General features: G+C 45.7%; 1 protein-coding gene across 2 annotated transcripts in view; it reads right to left on the bottom strand.

Moving 5' to 3' along the window:
• OSBPL11 (oxysterol binding protein like 11) overlaps positions 1 to 18450 on the bottom strand; it is a 294199-nt gene that overhangs the window by 221778 nt on the left and 53971 nt on the right. For both annotated transcript variants that reach the window (XM_078682428.1, XM_078682429.1), the window contains exon 3: positions 3590 to 3765. In XM_078682428.1, coding sequence (XP_078538554.1) covers positions 3590 to 3765 — 176 coding nt within the window. The remainder of the gene's footprint in view (positions 1 to 3589; positions 3766 to 18450) is intronic.

Raw genomic sequence — 18450 nt, 5'->3', positions numbered from 1 at the left:
GGTGTCAGGGGCAATGCCTTAGCCTGGTTTGAAGATTATCTCACCGGCCGCTATACCTATCTCAAAATGGACACCCATGTGTCTGGAAATAGGCCTCTCACTGTGGGGGTACCTCAGGGGTCGATTCTTAGCCCCCTTTTGTTCAATCTATATGTGACCCCACTGGCCAATATCATAAAATCCTATGGCTTCTCCACAGTATCCTATGCCGATGATACGCAGGTATTAATCACCTGCAATTCTCGGTGTCCGGACACATGTCTAAGGTTCAAGCAGTGCATGGTTCATATTAGCAGATGGATGAGTGATAACAAGCTCCAGCTTAATTATAGCAAAACCGAAATCTTGCTATTTGGCTCAGCCAAAACTATTTGGTCCCAGGAGTGGTGGCCTCACGAACTTGGTCCCTGTCCAGAGCCAAAAGAAGTGGTACGTGACTTGGGCATTATGCTAGACAGCTCTCTTTCAATGAAAGCACATGTGAATCAAATATCAGGCATATGTTATGGTATACTTAAACAACTGCGAAAAATCTTTAAATGGCTTCCTCTAGAGGCAAGAAAACCTCTGGTTCAGGGGCTTATTATCAGCCGTCTAGATTATGGCAATGCCATGTTTATGTCAATCAATGAAGGTGTGCTTACTAAACTCCAAATATTGCAGAATGCGGCAGCCCGATTGGTACTGGGATTACCACCCAGGTCTGCCTCTGTACCTAGCCTAAAAAAACTACACTGGCTCCCAGTGCGGCAAAGATGTCAGTTTAAAATCCTAAGTCTCACCCACAAACTCCTCTAGGGTACAGGCCCCACCTACCTTGCAAAGAAATTAGCGTGGTATAAACCGCACAGAACTTTACGTTCAAGCACGAAGTCCTTTCTTGTTCAACCTAAGGCGCGTACCTCCAGGAATGGATGCAGGGCCTTTTCCTTTCTGGCAACACAGCTATGGAATAAATTGCCTTCCCATTTGCTGTCTCTCTCCAACCATCTAGCGTTCCGCAGGAGCTTCAAAACCTGGCTCTTTCCTAAGTAATCTCCCTCTCACCCACTTTCTGCCGCTTGCAATGGTTAACTGCCGTTTCTCTGCCAAGCGCCCTGAGACCTTTTTGGTGATTTGTTGCACTATATAAAAGTTTTTGACATTTGACATTTGACAACATTTAATTCTTTCAATTATTTTTTATTTTAACTGTATTTTTTAATGAAGTGGTTCTTAAATTACTTTATATGCAAGTTAAGCTAATAAAAAAACTTCTTTAAAGGCATCCTAGAGGAGAAACCCCTGCCCAACTATCCTTTGTTATTATTGTATTACTAAAGGAACTCTTTATATATTCTAGCAGTTTATTAATTACATTTTATATTTGTAATAATGTTATTATCACCAGATTATTTTTACTGGTTTTTAAAAATTAAAACAAAAAATGTGTAAGTCATTTAAAAAATATATTTTCAGAATTTATTTTTTTAATCTTAGTGTACTCATTGTATACATTCTAAAATATATTTAATTAATAGGTTCATGGGGAGTCCAATATAAAAAAAGATTAGCGGCAAGGTGGGTAAGTGCACAGACAACAAAGTTACACAGATGATATGACATTAATACAAAAACCGTGTATGAACGTGTACACTAAAAAGCACATTCCGCACTTATTACATATATTTTATTTATTATTCGACAAATGTCTCTTGGTGACTAAATTAGCAAGTGAGTGTGATTTTGCATATATGTTAGATGATCTAAAAAGTACACTTTTTAAGATAAGGATCAAGTTTCAAGATTATCCAATGCTTGTTTGACAATCCAAGCAACTGCTTTCTTCTCTTTAAAAGTGTTGTAATATACGTGGTACGAGAAATTTCATTACTTGCCTTAATGGTCACACGGCAGGTGAGGTGTCTTCCAATTCTGTGCCTTATATATTGATGAAGAAATTACTTTCTCCATGTTTTGTCTAGCATGAAACCTTATAAAGCATCTTTGAGGCCTCCATCTTAACATCAGAATCTCTTGTGCAATTCTTTTGGGTCCAGAAAAGCTCACCAAATGGCATACGCTGAATTGAATTTGTAGGGTGTCAGCTGTGGTCATGAAGGACTGATTTGGTCGAGGACTCCTAAACCACAGTTGGTAATTAGCTCAACATTACAGGTGCAGAACTTTATATTTAAAAACAAAATGTATTTCTCTTTTATTCATATGTGAAGCCAGGATTCTGATCATTCGCATTGAGGTCAGTAATGCAATTTTGTGATCCAATCTCTCCAGCCCCGACCCACAGTTAAATCATTACTTTAGGGGAGTCAAAAAAGGATGTCTGTGCCACCGTTCGTATGCTGTACTCCATGCCATAGTTCTCTCCCAGAATCCCTTTAGATGATTGGCATACTCCAGGGCCACATAAGAGCCCTTAGAAATCCCCTGGGCTTGACAAAAAGGTTTCATTAAAAAGAAAGTACTGATGGTGCAGAATAAAATCCAGCCGCCCCTCAAAGATTTGAAAGAATGATTCTGGTTTATCTTGCACTAAAACGTTAACTGCATATAAACCAACCCTTTCACTAATATTGAGAAGAAAAATTACATGTCAAGAATAAGCAATATATGTTCAGACTGCAAGGGCAATCCACTCAACCTGCTAAGAAGTTCTGTATTCTGTACATGCGACATTAATTAATTCAGTAGTAATGAAACATTTGTTAACAAGAGAAACATGATTTTTAGCGAGACAGCCTATACTGGACAAGATGGGTCTGCCTGAGTGATCCTTTAGTGTCTTGTGAAATGTATCTATTAAACATAGGGTGGAAATCACCAGTAATGTAGTCTACCAACATTATCTTACCTCAAGACACCCAGTTCTGAATGTCTAAAAAGCACAAGGAAGCAACCAATTCATTTTTTACATCAAATGTATTGTGTGATTTTTAATTTAAGATATATGTTTTTTTTAAATCGCACTTAAGAATGTATTCAAGATGTATCAATTTTAACAGTTTATGTAGTAGGAGTTTGTCTCTATTCTAAACCTTGGTTAAGTTGATGTCAAGACAGGCTGTAAAAAGAGGCTAGATTTTAATATATCGATACAGCTTCATTCACGATTACAACTGGTATAGTCCTCACATTATCCTTGGAGCCATCATGTTTTACTTCTTGCCTTTCTCGGGGGGTTTAGTAATTTCTCTGGGAGTATTTCTTGTCCCTCCTTGTTTACATGCATATACTGCATATGTTACTATTAGAAAAGCATTTCCTATAGTATGTATTGTGTGTGTTGATGAGGACATTGTTGCAAAGTTGTGCTCCCGGTTGCCATGCCTACTTTGTTTCTTTTGTGTATTTTGACAGCTTACATCTCCTGCACTGTGAACGGGGAGCAGTTTTTAATCCATCCTTTAAATCTGCCTCAGGCAGATACAAACAGATGCCTACCAGGCTTTCACAATCTAATCATTTTTCAGCGACACATGCCAGAAAATGGCAAACACAGTATTTTGAAAACAAATGAGAATAAAGTGCCAATTTATTTCACGTTGTACCAGTGTACGATAGGAGACAAAGGTGTGAGCATAGACCCTACCTCTAAGTTTATACTGTTCTCCTATTGCAGCGTTCACTGTGAAGGTATGGGAGTCTTCATCACTGGGTGAAATGACCGCTCCAGCAAGCTGCAGGGTGCCCCTGGGCTTCTGATTCCTTAACTGCTCGCTGACAAAGTACTCCAGCAGTCCAGCCTCATTGTTCAAGACAAAGAACCTGCACACACAAATTTGGGGGTTATATAAAAAGGATTCAAATATGTTTTTTTAAATGAATAAAACGTTTTAATTAGCCTCCTCTTAAACAACATTAAATAGGCTATGGTTTAACCAAAGGCATAAGGGTTAGTGCTAAAACCTTCCAAAGTGCAGGCGCCCAGCTGTCTAGATCATTCTCTAGCTAAGTGAAAATTAAATTTCTAAAGTAGTGCTTTGTAAGGTGCCTCCTGGCCTCTACAGAGTGACATTGAGACAGAAATATGTAGAGAGAAGTGAAGAGAGGAAAGAAAAAGCAAAGATGGACAGATACAAAAATAAGATGCAGTTAGTTAGATGAACAGAAAGGAGTCAGGAAGCACCCAGGCAGAAGAATAGACATGCAAGAGAGCAGAGAGGTATGAAAGAGAATGTCAGAGAGAGAACAGACACATTGAGATGACCATAGCAAGAAGTGAGATTAAAAGAATAGAGAGAAGAGAGCAGAAGCAGACATGCAGAGAAGAGCAGAAATGGAAAAAAATAAGAGGACACAAAAAAATAGAAACAAGAGTACAGTGGGAGACAGATGGACTGAGAGGAAGCGAGCATAGAGGTGACAGAAGGAAAAGGCAGAGAATACAGAGATAGATAAACTGACAAAGCACTGTACTAACCTCACTGGTGTAAACAACAAACGTTACCAGACAGGGAGAAATCTTTTTTGTACTGTATTTAACCTAAAGCAAACGCTAGGAGGGTTTCAGAAGAAATGTATTATATGGAATAGCTAATGTACCAAGTTTCTCACCAGTGGTAAAGCTCTTTCTGATGGATAGTCTATCTAACTGCAAATTTCGATCCTTTAGAATATTCAAAAGGAGCCAGACTGGATCTGGACGTTTTCAGAGCAGTGCTCCAGCACGCCCTGAGCTGGCACCGTGCATCTCTGCTTTGGCCTTGTTCTGCCCCAGAAGTGATGGAGCATAGTTCCACATAAGTGCCACGATTGCCCTTTGACGTCCGTTTTTTTGCTAGACTTTTCTGCTCCCTCAGACATAGAGCACGAAGAATTGGAGGTACCCGTGTGCACATCTCAATTTGGGACCTTTTTGGATGGTAAAAGAGGTCACTCCACAGAATGGGGAGGTGGGAGGGTGGTTAGGAGTCTGTGGTTTAATAGAGTATTCACCAGAAAGAGTGTTAACAAAGATAAGTAACTTGTTCTTCCTATGGATATTTCTAACCACAGACTCCTCACCTTTCAGAATAGATACTAATGCAGTACTTCCCAAAGGTAGAGGCTCAGTGAGGTGGGCTCAGAAAATAAAAAGTTGTGCAGGACCGAAAGAATGAAATGTCCTTCACTCCAGACCCGGTTGTGAAGGCAGTAGTGCTTTGTGAACGTGTACACAGGCGTCCACATTATGGCCTGACAGATGTCAAGAACAGCTGTATGCCAACGCAGTGGTAGCAACTTTGGCCCTGGTGGAATGAGTCCTCTGCTCTTAAAGAGGTAGTTTCTTACCCAATGCGTAGCTGATCTTAATGCAGAGGATTATCCACCCTGATCAGTCAGTTTCTGCACCACTTTACATTTCTTTGGTCCCAGAACCCCTACTAAAAGCTGATCATCCATCTGATGGTCCTTGGTGTGATGGGTGTAGAAGCTCAAAGCTCTTTTGGGGTCCAATTGACAAGTCTCTCCTCTTCTTGAGGCAAGGAGAGAAAAGCATGGGGGGGTGTGACTGACTGTCCAATGTTAAAAGGAGTCGCAACTTTGGGCAAAAAGTCCACTCTCATACTCAACACTAGGCTGCATGGGAAAAAGTTGGTATAGGGCTGCTGTACCAAGAGAGCCTGGGGCTCAATCATGCTACGAGTTAAGGTGATCACAATGAGGAAGACAGGTTTCAGAGTGAGAAGACACAACAAGCAGCTGTGACTTGGCTCGAAAGGGGTGCACCGTGCCTGGACACTCAAGAGTATCCGAGCGCGCTACAAATGGATATAACATAACATAACACATGAGGAACATCAGGACCAGGTTAAGATCCCGCTGTGGCATCATAAATCTTATCGACAAAAGGTGATTTAAACAAGGATGGTTGGTCCTGAAAATGCAAAAAGGCCAAAATAACCTTTCATAGTGCCCACTACAAGGCCTTGGTGGGCACAAGATAAAAAAAAACATCCAATAGCATGGTTTGTAAGGGGGCTGGGATGAAGACACCACGCAATGTCAAATATGCCCCAGCATCTGGCATAAGTGGATTTTGAAGAGGGCAACGTCAATGGTATCCACACCACCAGTGGTAAACTGAACATTGTCAATTGGTGCAGCTCAGTCTTTACGCTTGAAGGTGTAGAGTGCGTAGGATCTGGTCCAGAACCCTGCTCTGCTGCTGTGACAGAAGATCTTCTCAAAGCACTAGCCTGAACGGAGGACAAAGGCTCATGCCCAGAAGTTCCGGCTAACATACTCTCCAGGATCAATTCAGAGCCACTAGAAGGAATAACCTGGGTCTGGAGGTTCCTGGCCTTTTTCAGATTTTGGACAGGAAAGACAGAGGCGTACAGGAGTCTTGTTCTCCCGTATCCTAGCGACAGCATTCTTGGGAACCCCAATGTGCAGATGTTTTGACACTATTTTTTGTGCATTTAACGATAGTGAAAAGATCCAACCTTATACACATTTTAGGCCCCCCCCACTGTAGAAAAAAGCCTTGATCCCCTAACAGTAGGAAGATGCTTTGCGCCACCTTGAGATGCAACCATCATTCAACTGAGCTCTTCTTTCCTGGTGTCTAATGGTCCCACCAGGTGGTTCACGATCAGGGATAGGCCCAGTCACTCCAGCCAACTCAAGAAATAAAGAGCATCCCTTATGGCACAAGACCCCACTCCGCCCTGCTTTTTGCAAGACCAAAAGGTGGTGGTGTTGTCCATGAGAACCTGCACCAGCCTTCATTGAGTGACTGCAGGAAGGCCTTCAACACCAGTCGCACGGCCCGCGCAACAGATTTATGTGAAGCCATGTTTCCGCCAGAGTCCTCCGATCTTCACTTTTACCAGATGACCTCCCCAGCACAGCAGGAACCCATCAGTCACATCATCTCTTGGAGACGGGAGGTGTGCTGAGTGAGGGTAATGGGGGGGGGAGACAGGAGTCCTCCTCTGGTCACGTTATGGTTGAGCATCCACCACTGCCGATCTAAAACCTGGATGGCACCCAACAGGTTTCCTTGGTACGGAGTTCACAGAGACTTCAGATCCCACTGCAGAGCCCGCATATGCCACTTGCTAAGTGGATGAGCAGAATGCAGGAGGTCAGCAGGCCAAGAAATCTCAGAGCAGCTCTCGCTGAGATCCAGGACCAAAGCTGAAACATCAGCTTAGAGGCGAAATGCCCTTAACTTGTTGCAACGGAGAAAAGGCTCTGGACCTGCACAGTGTCCAGAACAGCTCTTATAAAAATGAAGCCTCTGCGAAGGAGTCAGTCATGACTTCAGCTCATTGATCGAAAACAGACAATGATGTCAGAAGGTTTGCAGAGCCCCCCTTTAACAGTCGGTTGTCAAGGAAGGGGAAAACTGATATCCCCAACTTTGGAAGATGGATGGAACCACTACGGTGCTGGTAAGGCCAAAGGGGAGCACAGCAAACTGAAAATGCTCCTGGCTGACCTTAAACTGCAGGTTACATCTGTGTACTGCATGATGAGCACCTAAAAGAATGCATCCTTCTAGTCCAAGGCAACCATTCATTGGGCCAGTGTGAACATTCAGAATTTGTCCTTCCGTAGGAAGGAATTTAGATGTAAAAGATCTAAAATAGGACAAAAGTATTTGCCCTTCTTCGGCACGAGGAAATAGCGGGAGTAACAACCCATCCCTACTGCCAACATCGGACCCTCTCAATAGCCCCTTTTCTCAGTCCAGCATGTACCTCGTGCAACAAGATGGAAAGGTCTTTCTCTGAAGGTCACTCTTGTGGGAAGAAGCTGTTGTGGGTTGAAAAGAAATGGGAGGACATAATCCTGCTGGACGATCTAGAGGACCCATCTGTCAGATGTGATGAACTACCACACTGGAGTTTGCAGGGGCTGATCTTCTGGCGAATAGAGGACTGGCATCGATGAACAATGGCCTAGCGCAGGCCTTGGAGCCAGAATGGCACTCTGCACCGGAGTTGGTGCATAATCCGAAGAGTGTTCTTGGGGCACAGAGAATGGATCCAATGGGGGTAACCCGACTGGAGGCCCTTCTGATTCTTGGAGCCCAAATACAAGCCAGATGGAGCCAGAAGAGTGTCAGAAATGCACAGCATAGCCCCCTAAAAGGCCTCAATCTGCGGTGGCATCAGGACCAGTTGTGGAATCAACTTTTCGATCAGAGAACTGGAACAAAATAGATTGGTACCTTGAAATCCCCTGACCATAACCAGACTGGGAACCAAAAGTAGCCCTGGCAATTTTGTCGGACGGGCCCCCACCCGGGGGCAGGGGGTGAGAGGGGTGCAAGCATGAAGCCCTGCTGCTTAACAAAATCCAGCCCTGCTGCTTTTGTTACTGGTGGCCGGTTTTGTTTATTGCTTCAAAAATGGCCCTCAGTGACAAAATCAGTCCCCACCACCCCAAAACTGGCCCCACCCTTCCAGCCTCCCAGGCAAACGCCCGATGCCCGCTACGGCCCGTCTGGCCCTGCCCCTGACTTCCGAGAGGCGTGATTGAGTCGAGTCCTGCTTTGACTCCTTATGCTGCTTCTTTGACTTACTGGACGACTTCAACCAGGAGAAAGATAGGTCACAGGAACGATCTTTAAAGCAGGACGAGGTCCACGCTTTTGACTCAGAGTGAGACTTAAGTGAGGTGTGTTATGTCACAGCAGTCTACTTGGAGGCCCAGATGCTCCCAGCAGTTTCATTGCTGGGTGTAACTGTACAGTATACAAAGCCTTTCCCGCCATGGAGAAATATGTGCAGCAATACTTATAACTTGTAATAAGGAAATAAAAATAAAATAAAAACAAAATGACTGGCCTAAGAATTACTTTATAGCAAAGCTGAACCTAATAATAAAGTGATGCCGGGCTAAAAAGATTCATCATTCAGCACTGTAACAGAATTGTTTTAATATGACACAGTCATTTTACATCTGCAAGGTTGAAAGGATATTTATCCTTATACAATCCCAGTGACAATGACAGTTTAAACAGGCTTTAAGGAACTTTAAACACCTTTCAAACTAATGTTAGAATCCCCAGACCTCTGTAGGGTCAGATAAAACAGATGGGAAATCATAAAGGAATCTGAGGCACCAGCAATTTTCATTCCTAATAAATTTCAATAGAATAACAGCATGTATAAACAATTCTTAAATTGAATGGCACATGCTCACACTGCTATTATGTAACAAGAATTTACGTTTATTGGATGTTTCGAGTTATCTTTTAAGCTATCAAAAGACAAACTGAAGGCACCAGATACGAATGTGAATTTACATTCATAACGACTAATCCCTAGTAATTCGTTTTTAATTGAATCACTGCTTATTTTCCTAAGTACACAGAGCTCATTCTGAATAATCCGTAAATATCGGTAGCCACTGGACTCCCGGTATTTACTAATAATACCTTGTCCTGATATGGCATTTATTGTATGCACAGCTACTGCACCATTATCCCGAAAAATTAATTCTGGCACTGAGGTATAACAAGCGCAATCTTAGTATGTGCAACCGATTAGCGTATGCCACTCATTTATAAATATATACATATTTTTTTACCTTTGACATTGCACAATGTTTTTCTGCCATAATGTGGGGCGCTTGAGATCACTTTTACGTGCCCGTGTAAAATAGTGTGAACAACTACAATGTTACTTCACACAGTGAATAACAATACATACACTGCGATGTTGGGGGGTGTGGAGGGATAAGGGAAATGGGTGAAGCATGCAAGCGGCTGCTGAATGCCAATATCTATACTACTATTATAAAGAGAGAACAGAAACCTTTTGGCAAGGTAAACTCGGAAACCACAGCGCCAATCCATACACCCAATACATTGTTGGAATCCTCAGGGTGTGTAGATGGACATAGGCGACATAAAATAAAAATAAAACGTAAATTAAAAAATTCAAATTTCAAAACAAAGTAGTCCCCTAAAACTAGCGCCGGCAGCGACGTAGTGCTGACCGCGACCTAGACGTGCGTGATGACGACAGGCGGGGTGGAGCGGTGACGAGCGGCGAGGAGTGGCGGAGAAGTCCGGAGCGCGGGGAGGAGCGGCGGCTCAGGTGAGGCGGGAGGGAGGCGGGTGGCGGTCTGGGCAATGTCGGGGCGGGCGGGGGCCCGGGCGGGAGTGCACAGAAGCCTAAAAGAGGAGTGGCGGAGGAGCGGAGCCTCAGGTAAGGCAAAGGAGAGAGGGAGGCGGTCTGGGCAATGTCGGGGCGGGCGGGGGCCCGGGCGGGAGTGCACAGAAGCCTAAAATGCTGCCCCCAGCCCCCTTCTGCCCCGGGCAACGCCGGGGCGGGCTGCTAGTAATATATATATATATAATATAGCTTTTCTGTATGTAGATGTGTACTGCTGTTGCCTGTACTATGCCTGCTCTGTGCCTTTTACTAAACTTTTCATTACACGTACATCAAGACGACTACGTTTGCATTTTATTTATTTTATAGTTGCAATTTTATCCTCCACCTTCCGCAAACTGACTTTTATGCAATCGTTGCCTTCACTTCGTTGGTACCATCCTGTAACATTCCTGCAGTAATGATGTGAATTTTAACATCTTCTAGTGATTAGTGTCCTATTCAAATATCTTTGCACAGAGTCGGTGTGCGTGCGTGCTAATTAAAAGGCCTAGCCTTGAAATGGCTGACTCAACATTAATGCTTACGGCTTGGACTCAGACCTTGAAGCCACCTCTGTGGTATGTTGGAGGGCTGTACATTCGCTCACTCACACGGCTACCGTTTTACCCCACACATTCTAACATAATGTGTTCAACTGGATATGATTGCCAAGTTAAAGCTTTATGAAAAAGGAGCCCGCTGAAAGTTAGTTCTTCCAAGAATGTTTTTTTTGTTGTTTAACAAAAAATGTTATTGAGCATATAGTATTCATGCAATAGGCGTGTATCCTTGTTTGTCATAATACAGCAATGCCATGCTCTTCAACGTACAACCTAGAGGAAGACAGAAACAATATAAACAGTGCCAAAGATCACGTCACATCGCGTCGCTTTGACACAATCCCATTCAAAGCCGATAAAAAATGTACCAATATGTCCTGTTGGGGGGTACACCTGTCCTTGTGCTAAGGTGCTACCGCTTTACCCGCGGTCAGAGGATTATCGTGTAGCCAAAAGTTATTATAATGGGCAATGTCAGTCCGAGTCTAGCTCAGCTTGAGAAAACAGGTATTCTCGCAGAGGAGCCCATATGTCCCTGGGCCGTGAGGACCGTGGCAATTCTTCAGCGTAGGTCTCCAGCTGATCTCTACAATACACCATGTCCTCGAGCCATTTGTCTGCTTTAGGAAACAATCGACTGTCCCATGTGAACTTGGTGCGTCTCTTCGCCAATAGCAAAGCCAGTTGGACAAATTTCCCAGTAGCCCCCCCGCATTTCCGGGCCATGACCTAGTAGGCACAGCGCTGGAGTGTTATTTAAAGGCATTCCCGTCATGTCAGTAATAAGAGCGAGTACCTTCTCCCAGTATTGAAAGACCCGCCGGCATTGCCACACCATGTGCAGAAAACCCGCCTCCCCAATCCCGCACCTCTTGCAGTCAGCTGTTGCCCTTAGCCCTATTCTCCACAGCCGCAGAGGAGTATGGTATGTTTGATGCAGGAATTTAAGGTGTATGATACGTAGATTACTGTTGGACGTTAGGCGTCCCGTTATCGAGCAGATCGTCATCCACTCCTCCTCAGTGATGTGGGGGTCAATGTCCGCATTCCATCTTGTCAGGCATGAGGAAGATATATGGTGTGTCTTTCTGTACGGCCCTGTATAGTTTAGTGACCAGCTTACATTTCGTGGGTGTGATGAGGGTCAGTTGTAGTGCAGACAGAGTCTCGGGTTCATATGGGAAACTCGTGTAATGTTCTTTCATGGCGCGCCGCAATCTGTAGCATGTGAACTGGAACAATAGTGTAGGGCTGTGGATGTAGGCTAGGTCATACCCCGTAATGTAAGTACCCTCTGGGAATAGGTCGCTCATTAGTGTAATACCCGCTTCCCTAAGCGCTTTGACAGACCCCTGGTCGTTCGCAACTGATAATGCTGCGTGTCCCTCTATTGGCATAGCGGGCGCATATAAAGGGAGCGTATGTGTTCGCCGACCAATCGCCTGCCATGCCGCCACCGTGGCGTCTAGTGTGTTGATCTCTGCTCTGGGAGCATGACGGTGTGTGTGCGTGATAATACTGCGCAAGGGAATAGGGTGCGCATCTCCCTCCTCAACCGCGACGTGTAGTATGAAGTCGTGGGGCTTGTACCTGTAGTACGCGTAATGAGCCGGACAGCACAGATAGTATACATAAAAATCCGGCGCGTTGAATCCCCCTCTGTCGTATGCCAGTGTCAAGGTTCTTCAGCTTATCCTCGGCTACTTGGTGCCCCAAACAAGTCTCAGCAACTGAGTCTGTAGTGTTTTAAAAAAAGTTGGGTAAGTGGGATCGGCACATTGCAGAACAAGTATAAAAATGTAGGCAACACCACCATTTTTATGATGGAGATGCGGCCTGTTAGGAACAGGGGGAGACACTGCCATCTGTCTATCTGCGCAACTAGGGCCTTGTATGCAGCACCATAATTTTCAGTGATAACCATCTGGGGGTCCCTATGTACCCACACTCCTAAGTACTTGACAGGGTCTGCAGACCAGACCAACGGGTATTCAACTGTAGGGGGGTAGTTGTTTCCGTCAGGGGGATGATGACTGACTTATCCCAGTTTATATGTAGGCCCGAAAACAAGCCAGATTTTACGTATTCGCACAACACGGGTAGGTATTTATGCGGCTCTCTGAGATATAGGACCATGTTGTCCGCGTACATCGAAATCCCCACAGGTCTATTATTAAAGTTCAGAGCTGCCGCTCTGTGTATCTGCCTAATTTTACAAGCCAACGGCTCCAGCACTATGGCAAATAGGAGTGGAGAGAGGAGGCACCCCTGACGGGTGCCTCTACCCACAGTAAACTGTTCAGACGTGTCTCCCCCAACTCGGACTCTCGCAGTAGGCTCCGTACATAGTATCCGGATCCATTGTATAAAAACCGGGGGAAAGCCCATTCTACGTAGTATGTGCATCATGTATCTCCACTCTATAGAATCGAATGCTTTTGCGGCATCCAATAGGACTGCTACAGCGGGCATATCGGGATTCAGGACATGGCTTATGGTGAAAATAGTGCGCAGGTTCAGTGAAGTAGAGCGGTCAGGGATAAACCCGGCCTGGTCGGGCAGTACAAGCAGCTGCATGAGGGGTTGTAGCTTGGTGGCAAGGATTTTAGCTAGAATTTTGGCATCTAAATTAATAAGGGATAAGGGGCAGTACGATTCACATCGTTTAGGGGTTTGTCCTTCTTTAACAGGGTGATGATCATCGCTTGGCGCAGTGAGGGGGGTAAGCGACCAGAGTCATGTGCTTCAGCATACATTCCTAAGAGGTGGGGAGCCAGAATGTCAGCATGTGCCTTATAAAATTCAGCTGTTAGCCCATCGGGACCGGGGGCTTTTCCGTTCGGAAGTGTCTTGATGGCATCTACTACATCCTCTGTATCTATCGGAAGGCTTAGATACTTGCGGTGCACGTCCGACAGCCACGCACAGGCAATGTCTTCTAGGTATTCATTCATGGCTGTCTCGTCCATCCCTCCCATGGACGTGTATAGCGTGGCACAGAAGTGACGGAATTGTTCCACTATGGCAGTGGGTGTATAGTGAGATTGTCCATCCGTGTCTACAATGTGGTCTATGGGAGGTTGGCAGGACCTGCTCTGCAGTCGGCCCGCCAATATTTTGCCCGGTCGCCCCCCTTCACCATAACGCCGAGCTACATGGCGCTTGGAGAGGTACTTCACCTCCGTTTCTGCGAGCGTGTTGTATTCGTCTATGTGTTCGTGTATGTCAGCAAGGATGGCTGTCGAAGGTGCGTCGTCATACTGTGTTTCCAGCTCTCGCAGCTTCTTCTCTATGGCAGTAAGCTGCCCCCTGATGTCCCTCAGTATCCCCGCGGATGTGCTAATGCATGTGCCCCGTATTGTGACCTTAAAGGCCTCCCAAAATGTTTCCTGACTATCCACTGACCCCACATTATTCTCAAAATATTGCACTATGGCCGATTTAATGGTGTTGGCGTATATCGGATCAAGGAGTGATTCCGCCCTGAATCGCCAAGTGAATGGTTTATGTGGGTTATGCGGGATATGTAATGATAGGAACACCGGGTTATGATCCAAGAGCGTTCTGGGGAGGTTACGTACATCTGTGACCCAGTTATGTGCTCCATCACTCAGTAGCCAGTAGTCCAGTCGGGACCTGCCCCTGGTCGCGGGTGTGATGTGCGTCCCTGCCAGCACTCCGGCATTTCTATGCCGCCATGCATCCACCAGCCCAAACTCCAGCATGCCATCTTTCACACAGTTAGCAACCTTTACCAACCTGGTGCTCTGTAAGTTGGATTTGTCAGTCGTGGGATCTAGATATGTGTTAAGGTCGCCGCCAATTAATATTTCCGTTTCAGGCCAGTCTCGAAGTGCTCTAAACATATTCAGGTAGGTCGACGTATCATCAACTACCGGACCGTATATGTTTACAATTGTTACTAGTACATTGCCCAATTTCCCCATCACCATCGCCCATCGGCCCTCACGATCAGTGCTAGTGTGGAGAGCTGTGAAGGCCATGCCAGGTGGTACGATGCCCAGCGTTTGGCCACCCTGTCCTCCGATGCCCTGGTTAAGTGCGTTTCCTGCAGTAGCACGAGGTGTACCTGGTGTCTGTCTAGCTGCGCCAGCACTTGCCTAATTTTTTGCGGTGTGTTGAGCCCCCGGACGTTCCAGGTTGTACAGTTATAGATGGTCCCAATCATGTGTAGTGTACTTAAATTTTGCGCCATCGTTTGGCTTTGCAACAGGACAGTGCCCCCGACAGTGAGGACAGTGTAGTGTAATGATCTGAGCAGTGAGGGACTTTGGCATACAATAAACAAAACTTTCCCCCCCACCCTCCTCCCACTTCAGCATTCCCAACCTGCTAAACTCACACAGAAACCCCCAACAGTATTAAACTCAAGTCCCATTGGGGATCACCCATCGGGTCGTGGCGGCTACGACCACTCCCAAATGAAAAAGGGAGGGGTGCCACTGATGATTCGATATCTCCCACCAGCCCACATATCAGTGCTGTATGCATATTTACATATTTATTTTATTTGCGGGTTTATAAAGCGCTTGAATAAACTCCCGAAGGAGTATCTCCGCGCTCCAGAGACAACAGAAGCAAAAACCAGGGTGATAATAATACAGGACAAAGAATCATATGTGGTTACCTCATGATCTAACTAGTTTAAACCTGAAACAAAGAATTTCAGTTTTTTCCTAAAGGCAAGGTGATCTGAACACTGCCTAAGTTGGAAGGGAAGATTATTCCACAGAATAGGACCCATCACTGACAGAGCCTTACCACCCTGTCTTGTCCTGCTAATCTTGGGTACCCTTAGAAGCAACTGATCGCTTGACCTGAGAGTACGTGTGGGAACATAGGGAACAAATATTTTCCCCAAATAGGAAGATCCTAGATCATGTAGCCCTTTATGTACTATACAGCATGTCTTAAATTTCACTCTTTGGCGAACAGATAACCAGTGAAGTTTCTCCAGTAGAGGTTTAGATGGAGACCTGGGGAAAGCATTGAGGACCAGCCTGGCTGCGGTCTTTTGTATCACCTGCAGTCGGTCCAACACCTCCTCATTAGCAGACACCAAGAGGCCGTTACAGTAATCAAGCCGGCTGATCACTAGAGCCTGGACCAAAGTCTTTCTAATGGCGTCCGGAAGGAGCGGGAATACCTTACGGAGGAGTCCTATCACATGAAAACAGGACCCCACCGTATTATTTCTATGTTGTTTCAAGGTCAACTCCGGCTCCAGGCGAACCCCAAGGTTCTTGATTACTGGTTTTGGTTCGTGAACTGGCCCCAGGTCTAGTGGCCACCAATCAGGGGACCATAATATCTTGGCCTCACCGAAAAGCATAACCTCAGTCTTACCAACGTTACACTGAAGGAAGTTGGAAGACATCCACTTGGATACTGCTTTCATCCCATCGGAGAAAGATTGTTTAACCTCCGGGGTCAATGATTTAAATGGAAAAAGCAGCTGGGTATCATCAGCATAGGACACTGGGCAAAAGCCAAAAGCTCTCGTAATATTTGCCTGGGGGGCCACATAGGTGTTAAAAAGAGTTGGGCTCAAACAGGAGCCCTGTGGCACCCCCTTGGTGATCTTAACCTCATCCGACCGGAATTCACCCATGGTGACACATTGAGTGCGGTCGGAGAGAAAGCTCTTTAGCCAAGCCAGTGCCTTGCCGCCCAGTCCATTCTCAGTCAGTCGTTCGATCAAGATCTCATGAGAAATGGTATCGAACGCTGCCGATAAATCCAGTAGTACCAGGACAACAGAAATACCCCTGTCCTGGTACATACGGAGATCATCAGTTATCGACAGCAAGGCCGTTTCAGTACTATATTTCGGCCTAAAACCGGACTGTGAGGGATCAAGGCTTCCAGATTGTTCCAGGAAGTTAGACAGATGCTTATTAGTATGCTTTTCGATGATTTTACCCAAAAAAGGCAGCAGGGAGATAGGTCTAAGATTGGACAGATTGGTCCATGGAACGGAGATGTTCTTCCGGATAGGTCTAACTAGAGCCTTTTTCCACTCTCGTGGTACACGTCCCGTGTTCAGTGAGAGGTTCACAAGGCTCTGAATTTCAGGACTAAGTGTACTACCCACCACTCCCATTGTTCTCGCTGGTAGTTGATCTGAAGGGCTCCCACTTTTTGAGTTATCGATCAACATCTCTACTTCTAACAGGGTGATATTTGGAAATTCAAGAACTACGCCAGGATTAGCACCTACTTTCTCCGGTGTGTGAATACCATGATTACTTATAGGTAGGATAGATGTCTTAATTTTTCCATAGATAGTGTCAATCTTATCAGTGAAAAAACCTGAAATGTCGTCACATAGTTGTTGAGACGACATATCCGTACTTTCACAAGCCAACGGTTTTAGAAAGGTGTTTAAGATTTGGTATAGCACTTTAGGAGCATTACCTGCCGCCTCCAGTTGCGAGGTAACGTAGGTCTTACATGCAGCTCGGATGGCTTTGTGGTAGGTGCTTATTGCCATCTGGTAGCTAGATTTATCCACCTCCAGGTGCGACTTTCTCCAGACTTTCTCAAATTTCCTGGCGGTTCGCTTAAGGAGCCGCAGCTCTTCGGAAAACCAAACTTCCTGGGTTTTTTGCAGGACGGCTTTTAAAGATTTTAAGTGGGGCAATCTGTTCTACTGCTGTGTGTAGAAGACCTTTATCACTATGTGCAGGACTGCATCAAATGATTCAGATGTATAACATTTAGGTCATTGCCACCCGTCCACCCGCACTTGACATCAGTATCGCAGGCCCTCTAAAAAGCCTCGCTGTGTCCCCCTTACTGTTCATTCATCAACGTCGGATGTCTGAGAGGCAGGCGGGCGCTGGTTCTGGCGCGGCAGAGTCCGCGCATGGTCCATTACATGTTTAGGGTTGGCGTAGATCTTTCCATTTTCCATGGTGCCAACTCGCAAACGCGCTGGGTACAGCATTGCATAAGGGATCTGTTCCTTCTGTAACAGCTTCTTGACGGCCTGAAATTCCTTGCGAGCTGCCTGCACGCTTGCTGTAAAATCCGGGTAAAAGGATAGTGCATTACCTTGGTAGGTTATTGATCCTTTGAGTCTAGTAATGCGGAGGACTGTGTCTCTATCTCTAAAGTTAAGCAGGCGAGCTATTCTAGGCCTTGGAGGTGTCCCTGGTGGCGGGCGCGCCGCAAGTGATCGATGCACTCTTTCGATTGCAAATAGAGGAGAAAGTTCTTCCTTCCCGCAGATTTCCTGTAGCATCCCCTCGACATATTCCTCTAGGCGCCCCACGTTTGTCGATTCTGGCAGGCCTAAAATGCGTACGTTATTTCGGTGCGAGCGCGCTTCAATGTCCTCGTTTTTGGACTGTATAACTGCCAGCAGTTTGGTGATGTCAGAGGTCTTCTCTGCCACCTGTAGGAGCCCTTCTTCCGCGTCAGAGATTCGTTGTTCAGACTCCCCGATTCACGTCGCTTGTTTATCGAGTTTAGTCGAGAATTGATCCATTCTGCAGTTTAGTGCCTCGATCTTGCCATCTATAGCTTGCAGACTCGCCTGGATGGCTGCTAGCGACTTCTCAACTTCAGTGGGGGGATGTATTGGCGCGTCCTGTTCTGAATCCGAAGTCGTGGTGTGGCCAGGTTTGGACCCTTTTCGCAGTTCGAATGTCAGCCGGGGCTGGTTCTTCTCAGGCTTGCCCATATTTCTGGAGGATGAGCACAGGCCGCAGTATACAGCACCTTGCGCCCCTGTTGCGAAAGTGCCTTGGTCGCACGTGAACTCC

This window comes from Lissotriton helveticus, chromosome 3_1 (genome assembly GCF_964261635.1).
Source record: "Lissotriton helveticus chromosome 3_1, aLisHel1.1, whole genome shotgun sequence".
In the NCBI taxonomy this organism is placed as follows: Eukaryota; Metazoa; Chordata; class Amphibia; order Caudata; family Salamandridae; genus Lissotriton; species Lissotriton helveticus.
This window is presented reverse-complemented; position numbering and strand designations above follow the sequence as displayed.